Below are 20,345 nucleotides of genomic sequence, written 5' to 3' on the forward strand. Positions count from 1 at the left end.
CATGTTGGCTCTGTCCATGGTCAAAGTAATTCAGCCGTAATCCCCTTTTCTCTTCCTCTCCTAGCCTTCCATTCATATTCTAATCACAGCTTTCCCTTCTCTCGAAACCAGCCACTTTATCAGAGCTCCAGTTTTGCTACTCGCTTGAGCCCTTCCCAGCACACAGAGAGACGCCTTCAGAAGAAACGGGCAACTTTTCTCCCATCTTCCCCCACCAGCCTGCACGCATCTCTGCCTCCAAACAACCCTGCGAGAGGGGGGAAAGTCTCTGGGAAATCTTCAGACCTCCGGAGGGATGGGATCAGCATCTATCTCTTTCCCTCCCGGGAACACACGCACTAACTTCTTCCTTACTCTAATAACCGAAAGAGAAGAAAAGAAGCGCTTAGATTTATCCCAGTGATGATGGGGAGACGGGTTTGTTTCCTGCTCCCGTGTGCATTTTAGGGCCTCTTCACACGTTACAACCCAGCAATACTCTAGTCTGGAAGCCTATTTCTGTTGATGTTTGAGAAAACAAATCTGTAGCGTTCACATTTCGATGGGTATCTTAAAAAAGATTGTAAATGTGTGAACAGTTTACACCTAGCATGGACTCCTTAGTCCAGAAACAACCTGCGCTTCCAAGATGCTCTGAGCGATTCCCTAAGAAGAGGTCTAACGTAGTCTTTACATGCCCCCAAACAGTGCCCGAGGGAGAGAGAGATCTAAGCCAATTTTGATCTCAGTCTGCAAGGAGCCAAAATCTGGGTGGTGGATGGGGGAGCAGTGGAAGAAGAGGGGGCGTCTCTCTCTCTCTCTCTCTCTCTCTGGAACTTTAACCAAGACAAATGTTCCCTAATGGCAAGTGGGGAGGAGGGAGAGGCAGCCGGGGAAGGGGGGGGGGAGTGTCGGGCTTGCGTAGATCTGAAGCCCCCCTCGCTGGGGGAGCGCTTTTCTTATTCAAAACAGTGGCACAATGGGGTTCACATTGAGCCTTGCCACATCCCCATCTGACTAGCAGCCATTCATCAGGCTGGCCGGCCTATCAATGACATTTCTCCCATCAGGGCTCCTATAAAATGACGCTTTTTCCCATGAAACATCCGCAAACATTTTGACGGCTCTGGCGTTGCCCTGTTGGATTTACTGAGGATCTCTCCCTCTCTCTCTCTCTCTCTTCTCCCCCCTTCCTTCTCTCTCTCTTTCTCTCCCCCCTCTCCCCCCCCCTTTCTAACCTCCACCCCACACCCCCCCCACACCAGTACACCTCCTTCTCCCTCTTTTCTTTCGCCGGCATCTCTGAGCAAAAACAGGGGAACTCCACAAAACTTCAGGACTTTGGGGGCTCCTGCACTGTCCATGGGAACAGCATGCATTGTGGGTTGCTGGAGGAACCTGACATGGATTCCACAGGTCAGTCCGAAGCCGTCGGGGCGGCAGGGAAGAGACTCCGTCCGTCTTTTTTTGCGCCCAAAGTTTGGCAGAGATCAAGGCGAGAGAGGGATCCACAGGAAAGCGCGGCGCGCTGGCCTGGGAGATACGGGATCTCTCCTAGGTTAGCCGCTTCCGCTCGAGGGGATGCGCCTGGGTGTGGATCCCCGAGGGCTGGGGAAGGTTCGCTGGTTGTCACTGGAAAGGGGGGGGCGATCCGAGGCACGTGGACTCGGAAGACTTGCTCTCGAGGGAGGGTGCCTCGGCTAGCAGAAGCCCCCCATCTCCCCAAATTCAGGTGGGCAGGATCGAGCTGGGCAGCCTCTCATTTGAAGGAATGCGAGCAGAATTGAATGAGCAGAATTGATTGATTTATTGAGAGATTGGCGAAGTTAAACTTTGGGGTCTGGAATGCAGCTTGCGAAGTGGGAGGTTAGTTTGGGGGTGTTCGTCGCAATTCAAACGTCTTGGGGCGCAGAGCTTTGAGATCAGCTGGAGGGGGGACTAGGAGGCTGTTTCATAACCGGGGACGATGAGGCCCGTTTTGATACTGAGCCCCTTCCCAAAGGGCTGAAATTCCGAGATTTTAGTCCTGCCCCCTGCCAAGTTCGGGGGCTATCGGCCTGGGACGGCTTTTTAGGATGGAAATTGCCCTAATTTTAATACAGTAATGATAATGATATTATTATTATTATTATTATTATTATTATTATTATTATTATTAGTCATTACTATTTCTGGGTTGGATTTCAACTTTCTAGGCCCTCTAAACTCCCACCATCATCTGCACATCCCAAACTCCCCTCTGTTTTCCCTTGGAAGGGAAAGCCTCCGTCCTTGCTGTGCATCTTCCTCCCAGGGGAATGTGCTTAGAATTTCACCCTTAACCTCTCTCCCGGCCCCCTTTAATATCGACTGATGGTTCCTATCCAGTTTGAATTCTGTTTACACGGGGGGGGGGGGAGAATCCTCGTCCCCATCTGTTCTGGGCTCCCCCTGCGCTGCTCACGATCCTGCCAGCAGAGGTGAGGATCCCGCGCTTCACATGTGGGGCGTCTGGCTGGAGAGACACCTGTGACTCGGCCGGGGCCTGTGCCGAGTGCGATGGGGGCTCCCTCGGGGCAGAAAGAGAAAGAGGCTGCACTGTGACTTACAGGCTGCAATCCTATGCAGTACACACTGACCTGGAAGCAGGCTCCATGACCCTCGATAGGCCTTACTTCCGAGTAGACCTCTCTAGGATCGCGCGGCCTCGTCCGGGGACTGCGGAGCCCAAGAAGCCCGAGGAGCTCTGGAAACTGCAGGTGCCGCCTCGCCCCAGAGATGGGGCGGCCATCGCCCTCCCTCCTCTCTTGAACTTTTGGGGAAAAAGTTGCATCGAGGGTGGCACTTTTCTACTGCGGTGTTAATTTTTGTAGTATTTTTATCAGTAATTAATAAATTACTTATTCATTACTACGAAATAAACACCCCCGGCCGCTCTCCTTGGATTGCCGACTTTGGAGGGACCCCCTAGAAGTCACCAGGGGACTGTCCTTCCACGAGGCCCTCGCAGTTTTGTTTTTAGGGTTTGTTTAAAATATATATATGATTTCTTTCCCTTTAAGCACTGAAGTTTAAAGTTGGGTCCAGCTGTGAATTTCTTTTTGGGGAGGAAAAGAGAGGTCAATCAAAACAAAACAAAAAGGCGCTTGAGCGACGGATTCTCTTGGAAAACGCGCCTGCTTGGAAGAAGCCGAGCAGGCCGGAGAGACTCGAGGAAAACTCGGGGGTCAGGCCCATGTCTCTCCCCTCCTCCAAGCGCTACGAGGCCAAACCGGCAGCCAGCGTGCTCCCCAGAGACACTGGGGGGGGGGGGAGAAAGAGCTTTAGGCCCCCAGAAGCCCGCCGGGAGAGTGCGCGTGAGGAGGGGAGAAGCGAGGCACCCGCAGGGGCTGCTTGGCGAGCCCGGCCTCGGGCCTCTTGTTTTCGGGACGGCGTCCCTAAAAGCTCGGCTCTCTAACTTTAAAGATAAAAAAGGAAAGAAGGGTATAAGGTACAGTTTTGTTTTAAAGCATTTCCTATGTTAAAAAAAATATACTTTGAACGGACTGAGTGGGAGCGAAGGAAGAAAAGTGTCTCCACTTAGGGGTTCCCCGTTTCTATTTTAACGTCGGAACCGGGAAGCTAGACCCTGGTGTTCTTAGGACCCTTTCGCGCGCGTTAAGCAATGCACGCGACACTTGGAAGCAGCGAGACCTTCGGGGAAATGGGTGCGGAAAAGCGTGTTCCACGACGGGGCGCGCAGTGGTGGTTTTCGGAGCCCTGAACTGCGCAGGGCTGAGCTGCGCCTTTCGCGTAAGTCTCTCCAAAGCCGACTGCTGGCCCGACTGCTCTAGTGTAAGGCAGCCTCCGGGCCGCGCTCCGGGCCTCGAGGTGGCGGCGGCGGCGGCGGCGGCATGGGCTGCGTGGGCTCGCTCGGTGGCGGGGACGACCGACCCCCAAGCGAAGGCCCGGCCGCCCGCTGGCCTTGAAAGGCGCGCCGGGCTGCGCCAACCTTCCCGGGCGGCGCGCCTGATGGAGGGCAGCGGGTTTGATTAAGATAATATTAATCAGAAACCACTTTCGCCTTGCTCAGCAGATGGCAGGGAAAGTGGAGCCTTTGGCGTTGCCCCATTCAGACACCTTCACCTCCTTTTCAGGGGACTTAATCCAATTAGGCTTTCCTCGGACTTTTCAGTTGTTATGTAAAGAATCCCCTTTTTGCGTTTGGGGAGAAATATGGCTTCATTGGAAGCGAAGGGGCGGCGGCGGCTGTGTGTCTTGGGAGGCGGGGGGGGGGGAGTGTAGTCTCGTTTTAATTTTTCCTCGCCATTCACCTCTTTCTCCTTAATCGCTTAATGAGGAAATCAGCTGGAACGACGAACTGCCCAGCATTTCTTGGGTTGTGTAAAACTCTAGGAACCCGTTGCAAAAAAAAAAACCCGTGTGTGTGACTGAAATAATAGAAAACAATAATCTGTCTCTAGAAAGGAAACCAGTTCTTCTGAAGCGACCCCTGCTCTAAACAAACCCATTCTCTTTTCAAGAACATCTTCAGCAAGGTGCTAAGAGAGAGACTTTGAAACAGATTTAACCCAAATTTAGGTACAAAGTTGAAATCCATTGGGGAGAACATGCAACAGGTTGGTACTTGAAGTTTGCCCAACTCAAATGGATTTGTGGAAACACAATGAAAAGCCTGTGGCACTAAATAAAATGCTTTTCATTTTTTAAAAATAGGAACGTAGAATCATAGAATTGTACAGTTGGAAGGAACCACGATAGATAGATGTACAAATTTAAAATAAGGCGGGGGATGGGGAGAGTTGATCCACATGCCCAAGTAAATCCCTAAATTAAATCTCTACCAAAGAAATTGTAGGGGAAGGGAGGGAGGGTCATTTTCTGTTGAGCAGCGGGGAGCGGGGAGCTGAAGACTAATTGAAATAGGCCAGTGGCGGGACTGAGCCCGGCAGTCCAACTGGTGGTCGTCCTCTACAATGCTCTGAAGCCTGTTCCCAGGATCCAGAAGCAAAAAAGGGAAAGTCCCATCAAGTTAATTCCAGTTATATCTCCTTCTGAGACACCAATTAGCCTCATAACCTATTTTTAACACTTAAGCTCCGCTCTGGAAATATTTGCACATTTGCAAACAAAGGCAAATACCTGTGTGCATGCCCAGAGTGCTCCCTAGTACCTGCCAACAAAATATTGACCTCAAACACCAGTGATTAAAAGTTAGGGCCTTTAGGAGTGGGTCACCTTATGTGTCAGCACCCATCTTTTTAGAGCAGAATTGCTAAATATTTTTCTTTTTTTCAGTAGAGGGCCACATTGACCCTTGGCCAGCACTTGAAGGGTGACATGCCTGTGATGGGTGCAGCCATCCACATTGTGCATACACTCCCTCCCTGATCCATGCAGATCAGCTGAGGAGTGGGGTGCGATGCGCACCCCATCAGAGCGCTAGGTGCTGTCCACCCCATCACTGTGTCTACTTCCTCCCCTTGTATTTTTTTTACAGTTGCTAAAAATAGGGCAAAAGGGAATAAACTGCTTGGATCAGGCCCCAGAACTGGGGATAGCCACCTCTATTTTGAAAGCATTAGCCATTCCTGCCCATGCTACATCCATTGGGTATGATTCTGATGAGCTTGGGGACAGCAGTTTAAGTCCTTTTAGCTGGTCCCTTTTTCTTTACCCTGTTTTCACCCAAGCAGAATTTACAACACTAAGGAAGAGAGAAAGTCTGTGCAACAGGACAGCCAGGTTGGTGGTGATCATTCAGTTATTGACTTTCTAACTGGGGGTGAGATGAAGGCATTATACGCCATTCAAAGGGATGCAGCCCTCCGATCCTCTTTGTTTTAATTCGACAATGAAACCAATGGAAAACGAAGGTTGTCTGTGTGTTTGTAGGGCAGGGGGTTGTTTATAGCCCTAATTAGTGAGCTGGTCCCCCTCCCCAAAGAGAGAGAGATGCTCATTAAACAAAGATCTTAGTCAGTCAACCCACCAGATGTAGAAGGGCAAGACACCTTTTTCTCAATCCGGTCCTCTTATCAACCCTTCAACCTGTCAGGTAAGGGCCTAGTCCAGTTTCCTCATAGGTTATACCCTACCCTTCTTTCAGGAAGGAGGGGGGTGTAATTCAGTGTCCAAATAAGGAAATACAGCCCTAGAATTCGCCATCTTAGAAGATGCTGAAGTTGGTGACTAGTTCCCAGTTACTTACTTGTTTCAAATTATTGCACAAATAAGTTGGTGGGAACCAAGTAGCCAACTTCAGCAGCATGTATAAAGGATGTTTTACAATGTCTGCAAGGGAAGAGGGGGCAGCTGTGGCTACAGGGGGTAGGGTGTCCCAAAGCGGTTAGCCTTGTCTATTGTGACAGTCCCAGGAATGGCAAAGGAGGCCATGGGCTTGGGGAGGCCTGTCCTTGTTTTACAGCACAGGGTTGTATCCTGTAACCTAGTACATCTTTTCACTTGCAACTGAAGAGGCATACTTTCTTATAAAACCCCCTCCAGACTGGTTTTGTTTGCAGTTGTTTTACGCAACATGTAATTGAAACAAGCATAGTGAATTAGTGGTGGTTGTCCGCATGTTGTTCTGCACTGCTTCCCTCAGCTGCCAACATGAAATACAGTGGTACCTCGGGTTACATACGCTTCAGGTTACAGACTCCTCTAACCCAGAAATAGTACCTTGGGTTAAGAACTTTGCTTCAGGATGAGAACAGAAATCGTGCTTCGGCAGCAGCGGGAGGCCCCATTAGCTAAAGTGGTGCTTCAGGTTAAGAACAGTTTCAGGTTAAGAACAGACCTCCGGAACGAATTAAGTACTTAACCCGAGGTACCACTGTACCAATCGAGTTTCATTCGGCATTTAATGGGTGACCTGTTTACTGAGCATTCTGACTGATTCGTTTACAGGGAGGTTAGAAGCTGGTTAAACCAAGTGTCGCCTTGCACTTTCACAGCCCGATCCTGCAGGTGTGTTGCACAAGACCTCACAATCAGCTAGAATTGCACAAGCTGGATTTACCCTTCTGTGGTTGAAAAATACCAAGAGTTTGGAAGCACCCACTGAGCCAAAATTGATCAAAAGGGAATTTTCTGAAACTGTTAGGTAAAATGCTCCCAATCAGCTTTGCCACCTACAGAATTTTGAGAGGTGATGAAGTCTACCAAGCTACCTTTCTGCAACCTGTTTCTTTTTAATGCAATCCCCGAGGAAGTGGGTGAGAGAGTTCTCTCTTTCATTGTGAAAGTACATCTCTTTCAGACCAGTTCCTGTTAATCTGCAAAATTATATTTAAAATCAGTATTCCTCCTCTCCCTCTCCCTCATCTTAGCCTGGAAAATTTGTCAGCAATTCATGTGGAAAAACGAGGGCCATTTCAAAAGTGTGAAATACTTGAATAATGAGATTTAAAAAAAATTATATTTCAATATTTCAATGGTGTTTCTCCATTATTTTCCACCTGACAGGCTATTAGTTGTAAGTGAAAAGTATATGCTCTTCCTTAGCAATTCTGAATTCCTGTTTACAGAAAGTGCTATATTTTAAAGCTGTAAATAAAAAAGTCATTGCAAAGTTTAATAATTTAAGCTTCACAATGAGGGAAATGCTTGTCATTAAAGAAGTTGCAACTTCGCATTTTCTGATCAAACCTCAAGAGTTGGTCATTATTTCTGCACCCCCAGTGTCCCTGATTCCATCTTGGCTCATTTAGGATTTTCTGTCATGTGGTTTCACGTGGGGTCATGTATGCGTGCAGAATGGCTAAATGGAGAAGAGCATTTCTGTCAAGCCAGTTGACACTTTGTGTGTCCTTGAGGCCCGTATTCTGCTTTTTCACCAGTTTGACTGAGAACAGGGTCAGCACCTGTTCTGTGGACCCTCCTGATTTGGTCTGAATGTTTGCCATTCATTCTGCCATCCACGGTGGCGCCAGCGAGACTCCACTGCTGTGTGTGTCCTTGGAGGAGACAGCGGGGTGTGAATGTTTGTCTATGTTCTAAAAAGGGGTTGTGGGTGTATGAAGGGAAAGCACCGTCTCTTTTTTCTTTTATTTTTTTACCTTTTCCCACCTGCCAGAGCCTTAGGAGGGAAAAGTGAAAATCTGTGTTGCATAGATTTAGCAACAAGTGTCTTGGAAAAAAAGTAGTGGAAGAAGCAAACAGGATATAATTGAGGGGGGAGATTTGGCTCTTAAATCATGGGCGATTCCTGCCACGTTTCGGAATATGCGGTGGGGATTAGCCTCCCAAAGAGACCTGGAAACAGAGATGGACCCGATAGTCTGATCCTGTTACTGCAAGTGCTTTATGCCAAATTGCCAGTGCTGGGATTTGAAACCAGCTTATATGTTCTGCAGAATGAGGGACCCTCCAGAGTCCAAATGGGTGTTTTATTGCTGCTTTGAGAACCAGTTATGGGACAAAGTGGGCCATTTGCCTTATCCAGCAGGCTCTTCTTAGCACTACAAAAGCAAGATTTGGACATTTGTGATATAGAAACTTAAGGGATTTCAGCAGGAAGATGCAGGATATGCATTGATTGGAAATGAAGCAGTCTGACTACCCCAAAACTATTGCAGGCACAAGTTGCATTGAAAGTAGGATTGTGTATTATTATTATTATTAATATTAATAAATGATTGCCCTCCCTGCTAGCATCATGAGCCCAAATCATCTGGAAGAGCTGTGAATACCCTGAGCTGGTACAATTCTGAGTTTTACCAATTCAAACTTCAGAGTATGTGTTTGTGGTGTAGATGTGATATATTTTGAATACTCCCTCACATGAAGAAGCTTTCTGTAAATTAAAGCAGGGCTGGGCAAACTTCAGGCTTGTCAGATCGACTTTGTTTCTTGCTAGAAAACCTCTCCCCAAGACCTACCAGTGTGAACCAGGTGCAAAAGGCATGCACTTATAATTATAGAACAGAGTTCTGAACCCTTATACTTGCTTTCACTATCAGAACTGAACGGAATTGAACACATAGTCCTTTCACGCAAAAGGCAACTCCTGGTTAGCTTACTTTATCTCATCATCAGTCAAAACCCTTTGTGGAAGTCACCCAGAGATGTACCTGTAGATCCCAATCTACCTTCTGCCTTAAAACACTATGAGAAAAGGTTTAGAAAAAACCCTTTATGTGACATGCAGGGAGGTTCTTTTTAATGTGGCAGAGCATTTTAAAAAATGACACCCACACCCACACACCTGTAGCTTGAAGTGGTGCCATTCAGAATTCTACCCCTGCCTCCTGCATAATGTGTAGAAAGAATAATCCCAGAACTCATGCAACCTTTGACCTGGAAGCAATTCCCACTAATGGCAAATGTGTGGAAATTGTTACCATCACCAAGGACCACTTTTCACCTTATTGACAGGCAGCAATGGTGTTTTCACCATGGTTTGAGCATCTATTTCTCTCTTTTGCACTTTCTGTGTAATGGGCACAATGGTGAAAGGAGTGAATTTCAGTTGCGTGGAGCTTTCTTAATTCACCATGAGGATGATGTGCACATTCTTGCTTCAGTAATTAAATACGAAGTGGAAAAGGAGGAAGTCGCTTGTCCTCTGTCATTGTTGGCTAGTGATATATGAAACTGCAAATGAAAATTGTTCTTGGTGGTAAACTCTTCATTAAAATAGGCTCCAAGTTTGACGGACCATCCATACTTCAGCTTAATGTGAATTGTGAATCCCTTGTGTGTCCTTTAATTCCCCTTTGTACATGTGGTGTTCTCCAACTCCTCCTATGTTTTCTCTATGCTCTGAAAAATCCAAATCGGAGAGCTACATCAATTGCATAGGGAATATTGGGTTTTAGGGAGGACAAAGTGTGAGAGCAACAGTAGTTGAAGGAGATCGCCATATGGATGAGGGAAAATTAAAGGAAACACAAGGACGAGCCCTGAGACTTGGTTCAGATTAAGCCCTGCTGTTCAGTTTCAGTGATGACCAGTCCACAAAACTGATCACTTTCCTGCCAAGTGGTATAGAGTGGTTAATTCACATACACATGAACATTTTGGCAGGTTGGTATCTGCAGTGGCATCACAAGGGGGGGGCAGGGGGCGGTGCACCCCGGGTGCCATGTCTGGAGGGGTGACAAGAATGCCCCCTGTGGGGTGCTCGCCCCGCCACCCCTGAACGCGGCAGCGCCAGCAGCCATCGCGCCACCGCAGCCACACGTGGAGGATCCCACCACTGTCCATACGGCGCTCGGGCAGTGCTGGCAGCAAACCTCTATGTAGCGACACCACACGTGTCGTATGTAGCGACGCCACACATGCATCGTATGTAGCAGCGCAATGCATGTGCAGCCGGCAGTTTGCCCCGCCCCAGGTGTCAGCCTTTGTTTGCCCCTGGGTATCTGAACTTACCTGGGGTGTCAATATGTTCCTGATGGCACAGTTCTCTGAGTTGTTCATCATCAAAATTCATTTGAGCTCCACATGGGCTCATTGACACTTCTGATTGTGTTGGGCTTCCCCTTCCATCAGCCTCAGCCAGCACAATGTTGCGAGTTGTAGACCAAAAACATCTGGAGGGCAACAGGTTATCAATTCCTGATCTAGCAAAATATTGGCACAACTAACCAGCCTAGATTTGATTGAAACAAGGATCAAGTTCATGCAACCACTTTGGGCCATCTTCCATCTGTTCTGGCAGATCGTACAATTCCCAAAGTTCCCTGGGAAGAGGAAGCTGTAGCCCTGGAAGAGGAACAGGGGTCTCTGAACAACTCTCAACAAACTACAGTTCCCAAGATTCTCTGGGGGAAGTCATGACTGTTTAAAGTGGTATTTTACTGCTTTAAATGTATAGTGCGGATAGGGCCCAATATTTGTTGGATCTTCCCCAAGACCTCTGTACAGCTAGATCTCAGAGGGCTTCAGAAATATTGACATGATAGGGGAGATGGAGAAGCACTATTCAAGTCTGACGCCTGTCCATAGTCAGAGTGCTCCCTATACCCTGACCAAGTGAGAAAAGTTTGCAAGGAAGAGTAACTACTAGCAGGTTTTCATAGCCACAGACTTGCTCCTAGTAGTGACATCTCCATGGTGATTGCAGGGAGCCGTGTTTTCAGAGTGAGGTAGAGGGGTGCCCAGGGAAATAGCTGCTTGTAATTGTGGGAGGAAAGAAAGCAAAATATTATGAGTTTGCAGTTGTGCTTTAAGCAGCGATTGGAAGCAGGGGGCAACCGAAGAGAGGCCATGAGCCCACAACAAAGGGGGAAGGAGGGAGGTGGAGAGCAGGGATCCAATGGAGCATGCGTTGCCTTCCTTCCTCGGACAATGAGGGAGCCCCTGCAGCTTGCTGTGAAATAAAAACCATCCAGAAGAGAAGGGAAAGGAAACCCCGCAGAACAGCTCCCAACAAATCATTCTTAATCACTCATTAACAGTCCTGTCCAAACAAACTTGGGAGGGGACCAGCAGCATCCCTCCGGCCACCTCAGAGAGAGAGAGAGAGAGAGCGCAATATTCACCCAGGCCAAATTATTACTGGTGTAGCTCATTTCTTTTCATTCATTCTCATGGCCCTGGTTTGATGTTCCAAAGCTCCTTTCATGGGAGCACATTGGTTGCTCTGAAATGCTTAATGGGGTTCCCTTTGATCAGGGTAGCACTGAAAGAAGCCAGAAAAGAAAGAGCAGTGTAAGGCGGAGGGACAACACACACACACACACACACACACACACACACACACACACACACACACAAATAGGCCCTCAGGCAGCAATCCTGTACACACGGACCTGAGAACAAACCCTTTCTAGGTAGACACGCATAGGATGGGACTGCTACTTCTGCATTTAAAACAAGCCACGCTCGTGACATTACTGGGACAAAGTTGGCCTTAATGGCGCCAGAGCTAAACGCTTCCTTTCAGTACAATGTTTTGAAGTCAGTCAGGAACTGGGGAGGCAAAGAGAGCAGTGATCTTTTGCCCGTTTGTTGAGCTGTGTCCGGGCAGTGCCAAGGCCGTCCCATGTGCATCTGTAGTGACAATTGTTTGCCTCTCTGAATCAAAGGGACTTAGAACCTGGCTAGTGGAAAGCGAATCCTTGACCTCCTTAAAACTCTTTGTGGCACCCTGGATCCCCTTCAAATGTCACACGCTTCTTTCGGAGATGGTGCAAAGCAGCCATTGGGTGGCAGAGTGCTGAACAGGGTCACATCCATACCGTGTGTTTAAAGTGCTCTTGTACCGCTTTAACAGGCATGGCTTTCACCCCCAGGAATTCTGGCAAGTTCGCGAAGGGAGTTGAGAGGCTCCTCACAGAGCTGCAATTCTCATTGCTGAAAATAAATGATGCTTCTGCTGAAAATGCTGGAGTTGGAAAGCAGGCATTTTGGGGAGGAAGCATCATCAGATACTTTAATAGCCATTCTGATACTGGTGTTTACAAAGTTGAGAAATGAACAGGTGAATGATGTGTTGTTGTTTTTATTTATAGTTTAGCAAAGGGGACCATAACTTAGTGATGGAGCATGTTTTGCATGTGAAAAGTCCCATTCTCTAGTATCTCGTGTAGCAGGTGATATGTAAGGCCAGTGCTGGAGACCTGTTGTCAGTCAGAGTAGACAATTCTGGGTTAGATGGATAATTTAAGCATCGAATGGGGCATAAGACAGCTACCCTACATTGTTCTGCCGATATAGTAAGCAAAACTTATAATCCCATGTTGAGTGGAACAAATCCTCTGTTTGTTTAGAACACATGAGTGCACCATCTGCACCTGTACATTAAAAGAGGATCATACCACTTTGAAAAGTCATGGCTTCCCATGAAGAATTCTGGGAACTGTAGTTTCTTAAGGGTTGCGAGCTGCCCATTCCTCTCACAGAGCCACAGTTCCCAGAGTTCTCTGGGAAGAGGGGTTGGTTATTAAACTGCTCTGAGAATTGCAGGTCTGGGAGGCGAATAAGGGCCTCCTAGCAACTCTCAGCACCAAAGAACAAAGTACAATTCCCAGGATTCTCTGGGGGAAGCTGTGACTGCTTAAAGTGGTTTGATGCTGCTTTAAATCTAGAGTGCAGATAGGTCCGAGGCCTACATTTTTGCGTAGCCAACCAGCCATATCATAGCCTCCCATGTGCTTAGCAACACCCCACCCCACCCCCCGACTCTTTGCAGGCATTAAAAATGGGGAAGAAGGTTATAGTGTCTCTGATGGAGTGGTAGTATACGTTTTTGAGACATTATATCGCAATTGTTGGGAATTGCTAGTGAGAAGATGCTGAGGTCCTGTTTGCGGGTTTCCCACAGGCACCTTGGCTGACCACTGTGAGAACAGGATGCTGGACTAGATGGGCCATTGGCTTGATCCAGCAGGGCTTTCCTTATGGTTTTATGTCCATATTCCATTCCTGATTAGTGACTGACTATGCTCAGCACTGTGGGTCATAAGCTGTGCAAGACTCCTTTAGAACCATTTAAACACAAGATTCTTTTGGCATATAAAGTAGAATATAATTGAGACAGCAGCATCACCACAGCTTATCTGGACAGGACTAGGCTGGGACAGGAGCACAACAAGGCTGGGGCCACACTGGTGCACCAGCAGAGTCAAACTGGTGCTCCCACCAGTCTATCGACACAGCCCCAACCATGCTGCCATCCTACCCAGCACCAACCTTATTCAGGAAAGCTGCAGCAAAGCCAGTACTGGGAGGGCTACTCTGCCCAAACTTGAAGTTTACAAGCTGGCTTTCAGTGTTTTGAAGGAACATAAGAAGTTGCCTTATACTAAGTCCAGACTATTTGTCCATCTAGTCCAACAATTGCTGCCCCAGTCAGCAGGAGGTCTCTAGGGTCTTGGGTGGAGAGGGATCTTTCTCATTAACTGCTACCTAATCCTGTCCAATGGAAAGGCCTGGGACTGAACCAAGGCTCTTCAGCGTGCCCAGCATATGCTCTGCTACTAAGCTACGGCCTCTCCCATTCACTCAACCACATATTTTAAATCCGAGTTGATTTTGTACCATGTCAGCCTTCCATGTCTTCACTGAGGGTCTTCTCTGTGGTGGCACCCCAGTTGTGGAATGCCCTTCCCTCTGAGGCCCACCTGGCTCTGATAATATCTTTGTTTCCAGTGTCAGGTTGAAACCAGGCTGTTGATTCAGGCTTTGGGGTAATGTTGATAATGTTGAACCTGAACTGTGATTTGCCTGATTTTTTAAGACTGCTGCTTTTTATTTTGTGTGGGGGGGTGCGTGCACCTGCAGACCATTGATTGAAGATAGATGTTGGGTTAGAAATAGACAGACAGACATACAGACAGACTGAATATGAATAGTTCAAGGTATGTTCAGATCACAGGCCAACCTACCCTCAGAGCTTTTGCTTTAGGCCATGAATACGTTCAAGTATTCAAAAGGTTGGGAGGAATGTTCAATTTTATTTTATTTTGTGGACTGAATGTAAAAATAAGAGACAACCCAGACAAGCTGAACCAATAAAATGAAAAGAAGAAGCTTGGTAGGGGAGGCTATTTGCTAATGAAATGATGTGCTTTATGGTAACACTATTCACAAGGTAAATGTGCATGCAGTGAGTACACTTGGAGGAATGTTCCCAACCACATGTAATTATGTACAGTTCAGTTTGGTCATGTGTAGTGACTAGACAGAAAGTTAAGTGAATGTACAGAGGTTGGGGATGGGACTTGCCAACATATGCCCACATCAGTACAGACACATACTTGACTTTACAGGTCTTGTATGATTGCAATGATTACCTGCTTTTTTTGTCTGTGTTTTATTTGTTTTCTGGTTCTGTGTGTGAGATAGGTGCATTGCTTGTTGGTTATAGGGTTCTAAGCATTGTCAGCTTTTCTTCTGTGAAATGGGCTTTTTTGTGGTGCCGACAGTTGCTTAGAAGAGTTTGGATTTGATATCCCACCCTTCACTCCCTTTAAGGAGTCTCAAAGCGGCTAACATTCTCCTTTCCCTTCCTCCCCCACAACAAACACTCTGTGAGGTGAGTGGGGCTGAGAGACTTCAGAGAAGTGTGACTAGCCCAAGGTCACCCAGCAGCTGCATGTGGAGGAGCGGGGAAGTGAACCCGGTTCACCAGATTACGAGTCTACCACTTAAATCACTACACCACACTGGCTCTCTCCACACTGCTTAGATTTCCACATGCGCCCCCTGGAGAACTTCTTGATGTACCTGCTGGACACATTTAACACCATATGGCCTCGACCTAGAGCATAGTACAGTACCAGCATTGTATAGTTTTAGCGACTGAAAGCCTTCTGAGCATTCCATCCTCAGAGCTCAATACCTGCCACATTGGAAACAGCACAATTTTTTACTGCTGCTGAAGGCAGAAGGCGAAATGTTTGCCATAAGAACTTAAAATTTCTGTATTGTTAATCACTGCAATACATTTGTTTCTACAATTTGTATAATGTTTTTCAACGAAAGTTCTCTAGGTGACTTATAGGGGTTAAAGTAACCAAACTTGCAATGGGACAAACTAACCCACACAGCACCACAAATTACAAAACGCATCAAGGAACACAGGGAACTCAGCAGGAACAACCTTGAATGCAGAGGACTAAAAGCCACAGAACTATAACTTGTATATAACCATGATGTAATTTAAAATGCCTGGGGAGATAACAAGATTATATTGGGACTGGCCCAAGAAAAGATAATCAGTGCAGGTGCTAGGAGGGTCTTGCTGCACGAGGCATTTCACAGCTGAAGGGATGCCGACAAAAGGTCCTTTCAATATGTAGCTAAAATAGGCCATCCACACAAAAGGGGGGCATCCTCAATTTTGGGGGAAGCTCCAAAGTTTGCAGAAGTTGGGGGGGGGAGATTTAGAGAGGGGAAAGCCCCATGGATGAACTACCATAATCCTTAGAGAAGGTCACCAGTGAGGACTGAGCATGCTCAGTGAGCACGTAATGCTTGTGGATTGTTGAGAAGTAAAATGGAAAACTGGGTATGATGGAGAATGGACCATCCTGAACAGGAAGATCCTTCCAAGTTCTTTAAAATTCCTTTTTTTCCTCCCCATCCCATAGTACATAATCCCACCAGAACCAAAATAGCTTCTAAAAATCAGCAAGCATAGCCTGAACTTGTTCTTTCTGACCCAGGTTGATCCCAGCCAGCTAACTAATCCATCAGTTCAAGCTGCATATCTTTAACTTGTGCTAAATTCAGCTAATTTCATATCCAGCGATGAAAGTCTTGATCCTCTGGATCACAATCTGCTTCCAGTATGCACAAGCTGGCTCGTAGTTTCAAAGCTGTTGCAATGCACCCTTGGGAGAAGCCCTATTAGTGAATATAGTAATATAGTACATTAAATTATAAATCTTTCCCCCATCCGTGCAAACAGTGAAGTATTGTTAATTTTCTGACTGCTTCCCACTTGTCTTTCCATTCGTCTGTACCGAATTATAACTGGAATGGAAGACACCATCAGCTTTGACACTGAAATCCGGAGCAGCTGAGTAAACTGCCTTTTAAAACGGTAGCTGGGATGAAAGCTGATATAATGGATGTTCTGTTATTTGATAGATAATAAGGGGTGGAGGCAGCGTAATTGGTGGTAATTACAGCAATTGAGGTTTATGGACTGCTTTCCAATATATGTGTATGCAAGGATAGCCAATGTAGCACTACAACTTCCATCATCCTTGACTGTCGGTCATGCAGGCTGGAGCTGATGGGAGTTGTAGTCTGGGAGGGCTCCACCTCAGCTACCCCTTCTCTAATGTTTTTTGTGTGGATGCATAAGCTTTCTGTTGTGGGAAATCTCACTAGTGTGAATCTGCCTGAATACCAATTGTTTCGCCCTTGGTAGAGAAGGAGAAAGGATTATGTAACGTGCTTCCAGAATGCTTTGCCAGCAAGGCAGTTAAAAACAAAGTTATTTAATACATTGTGCAACTCAGCAGGCGGCACCTTGTTGGTAGTGCCTGGTTGGCACTGACCCACAACAGGGCCTTTTCAGTGGTGGTTCCCAGTTGTGGAATACTTTTTAACTGTAACTGGTTTTAGCCATATATACGTGTAATTGTTCTTAGAATGGTTTGTGAGTGTTTTAGTATGAAACTGCTTTAGTTTTTGTTTTTAAATTGTGGGGAGGGTTGGTGCTGCCACACTAAAAGACGTAACAGTTGTTCAGATGCAGGTCAGCACACAAGATGCAAAGTTTAGCTGTGTGGTTAATTCTTTATTCAAGAAAACGGCATACAGCTCAGCAATACCTCCTGACCAGACTTGCCCTTATTAAGCAGCTGCCAGGACTGACGGTTCCTGCTTTCCGCTAGATCTCCGTCCCTGCAGGATGTTTCCCAAGCAGCTTCAAACTATGCCAGGGCACCTGTAATCTCTTTGTGTCCTTGGAGTCAAGGCGGGAGTGGAGCTTGTCACCGCAGGAGAGGCAGACTCCTGGGATTCTCCCTCAGCCTCTTGCCCCCACTCCTCTTCTTCAGCTTCTGAGTCTGAGCTGTTCCCCTCACAGGCTCACCTTGCTCACTAGAGCCTATTGCTTCTTCAGCATCCAACCATTTCTCCCACTGACCTCTCCTCAGTGTCCCGTCACCAATCCCTGGGCTCTGAGCCTTCCTCCTCGGGGGCTTCCCTTGGGGGTTCCCCAACTGGTACCTTCCACCAGTCCTCGTCATCTAGCCTGTCCCTGACAAGGACCAACTCCTTACAGATGCCAAATGGGCAGTGTGTGGCACTTGGAGAAGTGTAAGTTCTGCAGATCGAAGAGTCGTAACCTGCCTGAGGCAAAGGACAAACCCACTCCCATCCCACCTACTGAAGGCTGACCAGACCGGCAGCTGACTCTTGCTTCGACACTTGCAGCAGGAGGACCATGATGTCCAAAGCTGGCCTAAGGCATTTTGCTACCTGAGGTGAAGGACAATGTGGAGGCCCTCCTTCCAGAAGCTCACCAGACTGGCTGTCAAGTCTTATTCCAGCACTAGACAGTATCCTCCACCCCACCTGAGAGAAACAAGCTAGCTGTGTTGTACACTCGGCTCTGGCCTACAACACCTTTCTGCCACACCCCACACATCTTGGCCCCTGCTGCCTGGGGTGGTTGCCTCACTCTTCCCAAAGGTAGGGCCACTGCACTCAAGGGCTGCAGTCAATCTTAGGGATATGGGAGTGCTGCATCTGTCCTCCAACAGAGACAAGGGGCTCAAGAGTAATAACTGAAAGAGCTTGCATGGCTGCTCGCCCCCACTGCCACATACATAGTAGCACCTGCCGCCTGAGGCAGCCACTTCACCTTGCCCAGTGATAGGGTCGGTTCTGAACTCTGTTGGTGTCATCTCTAGGATTCATCTCTGTGCATGCTCGGAATTAATATTTATTTTGCAGTGTGAATGAGAACCTCGCTCAAGCACTTTCTAATTTAAGAAACTCATCCATTTTGTTGGGGGCTTTTTTGGAGGGGGGTTACTGTTGTTTACCAGCATCACCTCTTATAATATCCCCCCCCCCACACACACACACTTACTTTTCTGGGATGGCACATAGCTGTGCAAAACTGTTAGCTGTTACGTCCAGGTTTAAACTGGTAAAAAATAGGTAAAGCAACAAGTTTTTCCCCCCTTTATGATTTGCTTGATTACCTTCTTTCTTAATTTCTTCCACCTATTATTGCTCATGCATGGATGGACAGCTTGCTTTTAGAAACAATCTTTTGCATTAACGTAGAATAAAAGCTTTGCACGTTTTAAAAAGGAACAGGAGTTCTGTCAATGGAAAGTTTTGGCTGACAGTTGAGTGTCCGGGCTTTGCAAACTCTGTTTCAGCACTGCTGTCCTCAGACTGACAGAGATAATAAGCAGGCATCTCATAATCTAAACCATATATATATATATATATATATATATATATATATATATATATATGAATGATGGTAAGGACAACAAAATGCTTTCAGTGCTGGGTGGCAATGTGGGGAACTGAATTTCAATCCCATGGGTGGCCCAGTCTGCTCACCTCTCGCTTCTCTTTGTTGGATCATTTCCACTATGAGCCTTGGTACACAGACCATCTATTGAGCAACTTTGTATTCAGCGGCAAGTATTATTCAAGACTAGATGCTTGTTTTGTTGCATCTAAAGGAAAAGAGTAAGACGACTCCCCCTCCCCCCCTTTTATGTCCTCTAGGCTGTCTTCCACTTCCATCAGAGGAGAACTGAGCTCCACAGTTTTGAGACACGATAGCGCAGAGCCTTTTCGGAGGGTGGGCCAAAGGACGGGGGGGGGGGGGGGAGAGAGAGAATGTGAGATAGGACAAGAGAGAAAGAGAAACGCATCATTACTTTTGCATGAATCTTTTTGTATCTATTAGCAGTTTTTCGTTACAATAAAATAACCAGATTAAAAACTCTGCAAGTGTAGCAGAAACAGAACGCTCCCTGGAATCATTTTTATAGCCCACCCTAAGTCATACAGCTGGAACGCTCTCCCTAGATCTCAGGGACATGTGATGAAGCTGAATTTTGGGAGAGTCCGACAAAAGAAAGCACTTCTTCCCGTAGCACATAGTTAAACGATGCCAGCATTAGCTCCCACAAGAGGCAGTGGTAGCCACCAACTGAGGTGGCTTTAAAAGAGGATAAGACATATTCATGGAGGAGAAGGTTATCAGTGACTACTAACCCTGATGGCTGTGTTCAGCCTCCCAAGGTCAGAGGCAGCAGGTTTCTCAATACCAGTTGCTGAAAACCGCAGGAGGAAATAGTGCTCTTATGAGAAGCTCCTGCTTGTGAGTTTCCCATAGGCATCTGGTTGGCCACTGTGAGAATGGTGGGTGAGGTGAGCTTGATTAGATGGGCCTTTGGCCTAATCCTGCAGGTTCTTCTTAACTTCTTATGAACAGCATCTATGTGGTTGGTGCTTTGTATCATGATCCTTTTGTGTGCAACGGCTCGTTGTGCACATTGACTACTAGAGTAGTGAACTTCTTGCTACCTCCAAGCCACTGCCAGGAATGTTTTGTGGTGCTGCATGATGAGAAGGCACACCAGAGTGCTGAATGCAGCCAGTTCCCTCAGGCAGCCTGAGCTGTACTGATTTCTGTAGAACAGGGATGGGTTTTTTTCAGTCCGAGGGCCACATTCCTTCTTGGGAAGCCACCTGGGGACTGCATACCAGTGATGGACAGGCCAGAGACAAAAACTAGGTGGTGAAATTTATGTGGATCTTACCTTTGAATGGTAAGCAACATTTCAGCTACGCAAAGGTCAAAGACTTCTGCAGACATCCACACTGTACACACGTCTTTTCATCTTCCACCCAGGCAAGAAGCGCCAGGAGGCTTTGGTGTAGTTTGGGGAAAGGGAGCATGGACTGGAACGTGGAGATTCAGCTCTTGGGCCTGAGGT

The 20,345-nt window shown here is 47.1% G+C and overlaps 1 protein-coding gene across 2 annotated transcripts in view; it reads left to right on the plus strand.

Annotated features, from left to right (window-relative positions):
- The first annotated feature begins 771 nt into the window (after positions 1-771).
- RFX4 (regulatory factor X4) overlaps positions 772-20,345 on the plus strand; it is a 63,737-nt gene continuing 44,163 nt past the window's right edge. The window contains exon 1 of one of the 2 annotated variants that reach the window (XM_079992473.1): positions 772-1,395. In XM_079992473.1, the coding sequence (XP_079848599.1) occupies positions 1,353-1,395 (43 nt within the window). In that variant the 5' untranslated portion in view covers positions 772-1,352. The remainder of the gene's footprint in view (positions 1,396-20,345) is intronic. The other variant, XM_079992471.1, reaches the window with a different exon arrangement.

The sequence above is a fragment of the Podarcis cretensis genome (assembly GCF_951804945.1).
Source record: "Podarcis cretensis genome assembly, chromosome: 10".
NCBI classification, from domain to species: domain Eukaryota; kingdom Metazoa; phylum Chordata; class Lepidosauria; order Squamata; family Lacertidae; genus Podarcis; species Podarcis cretensis.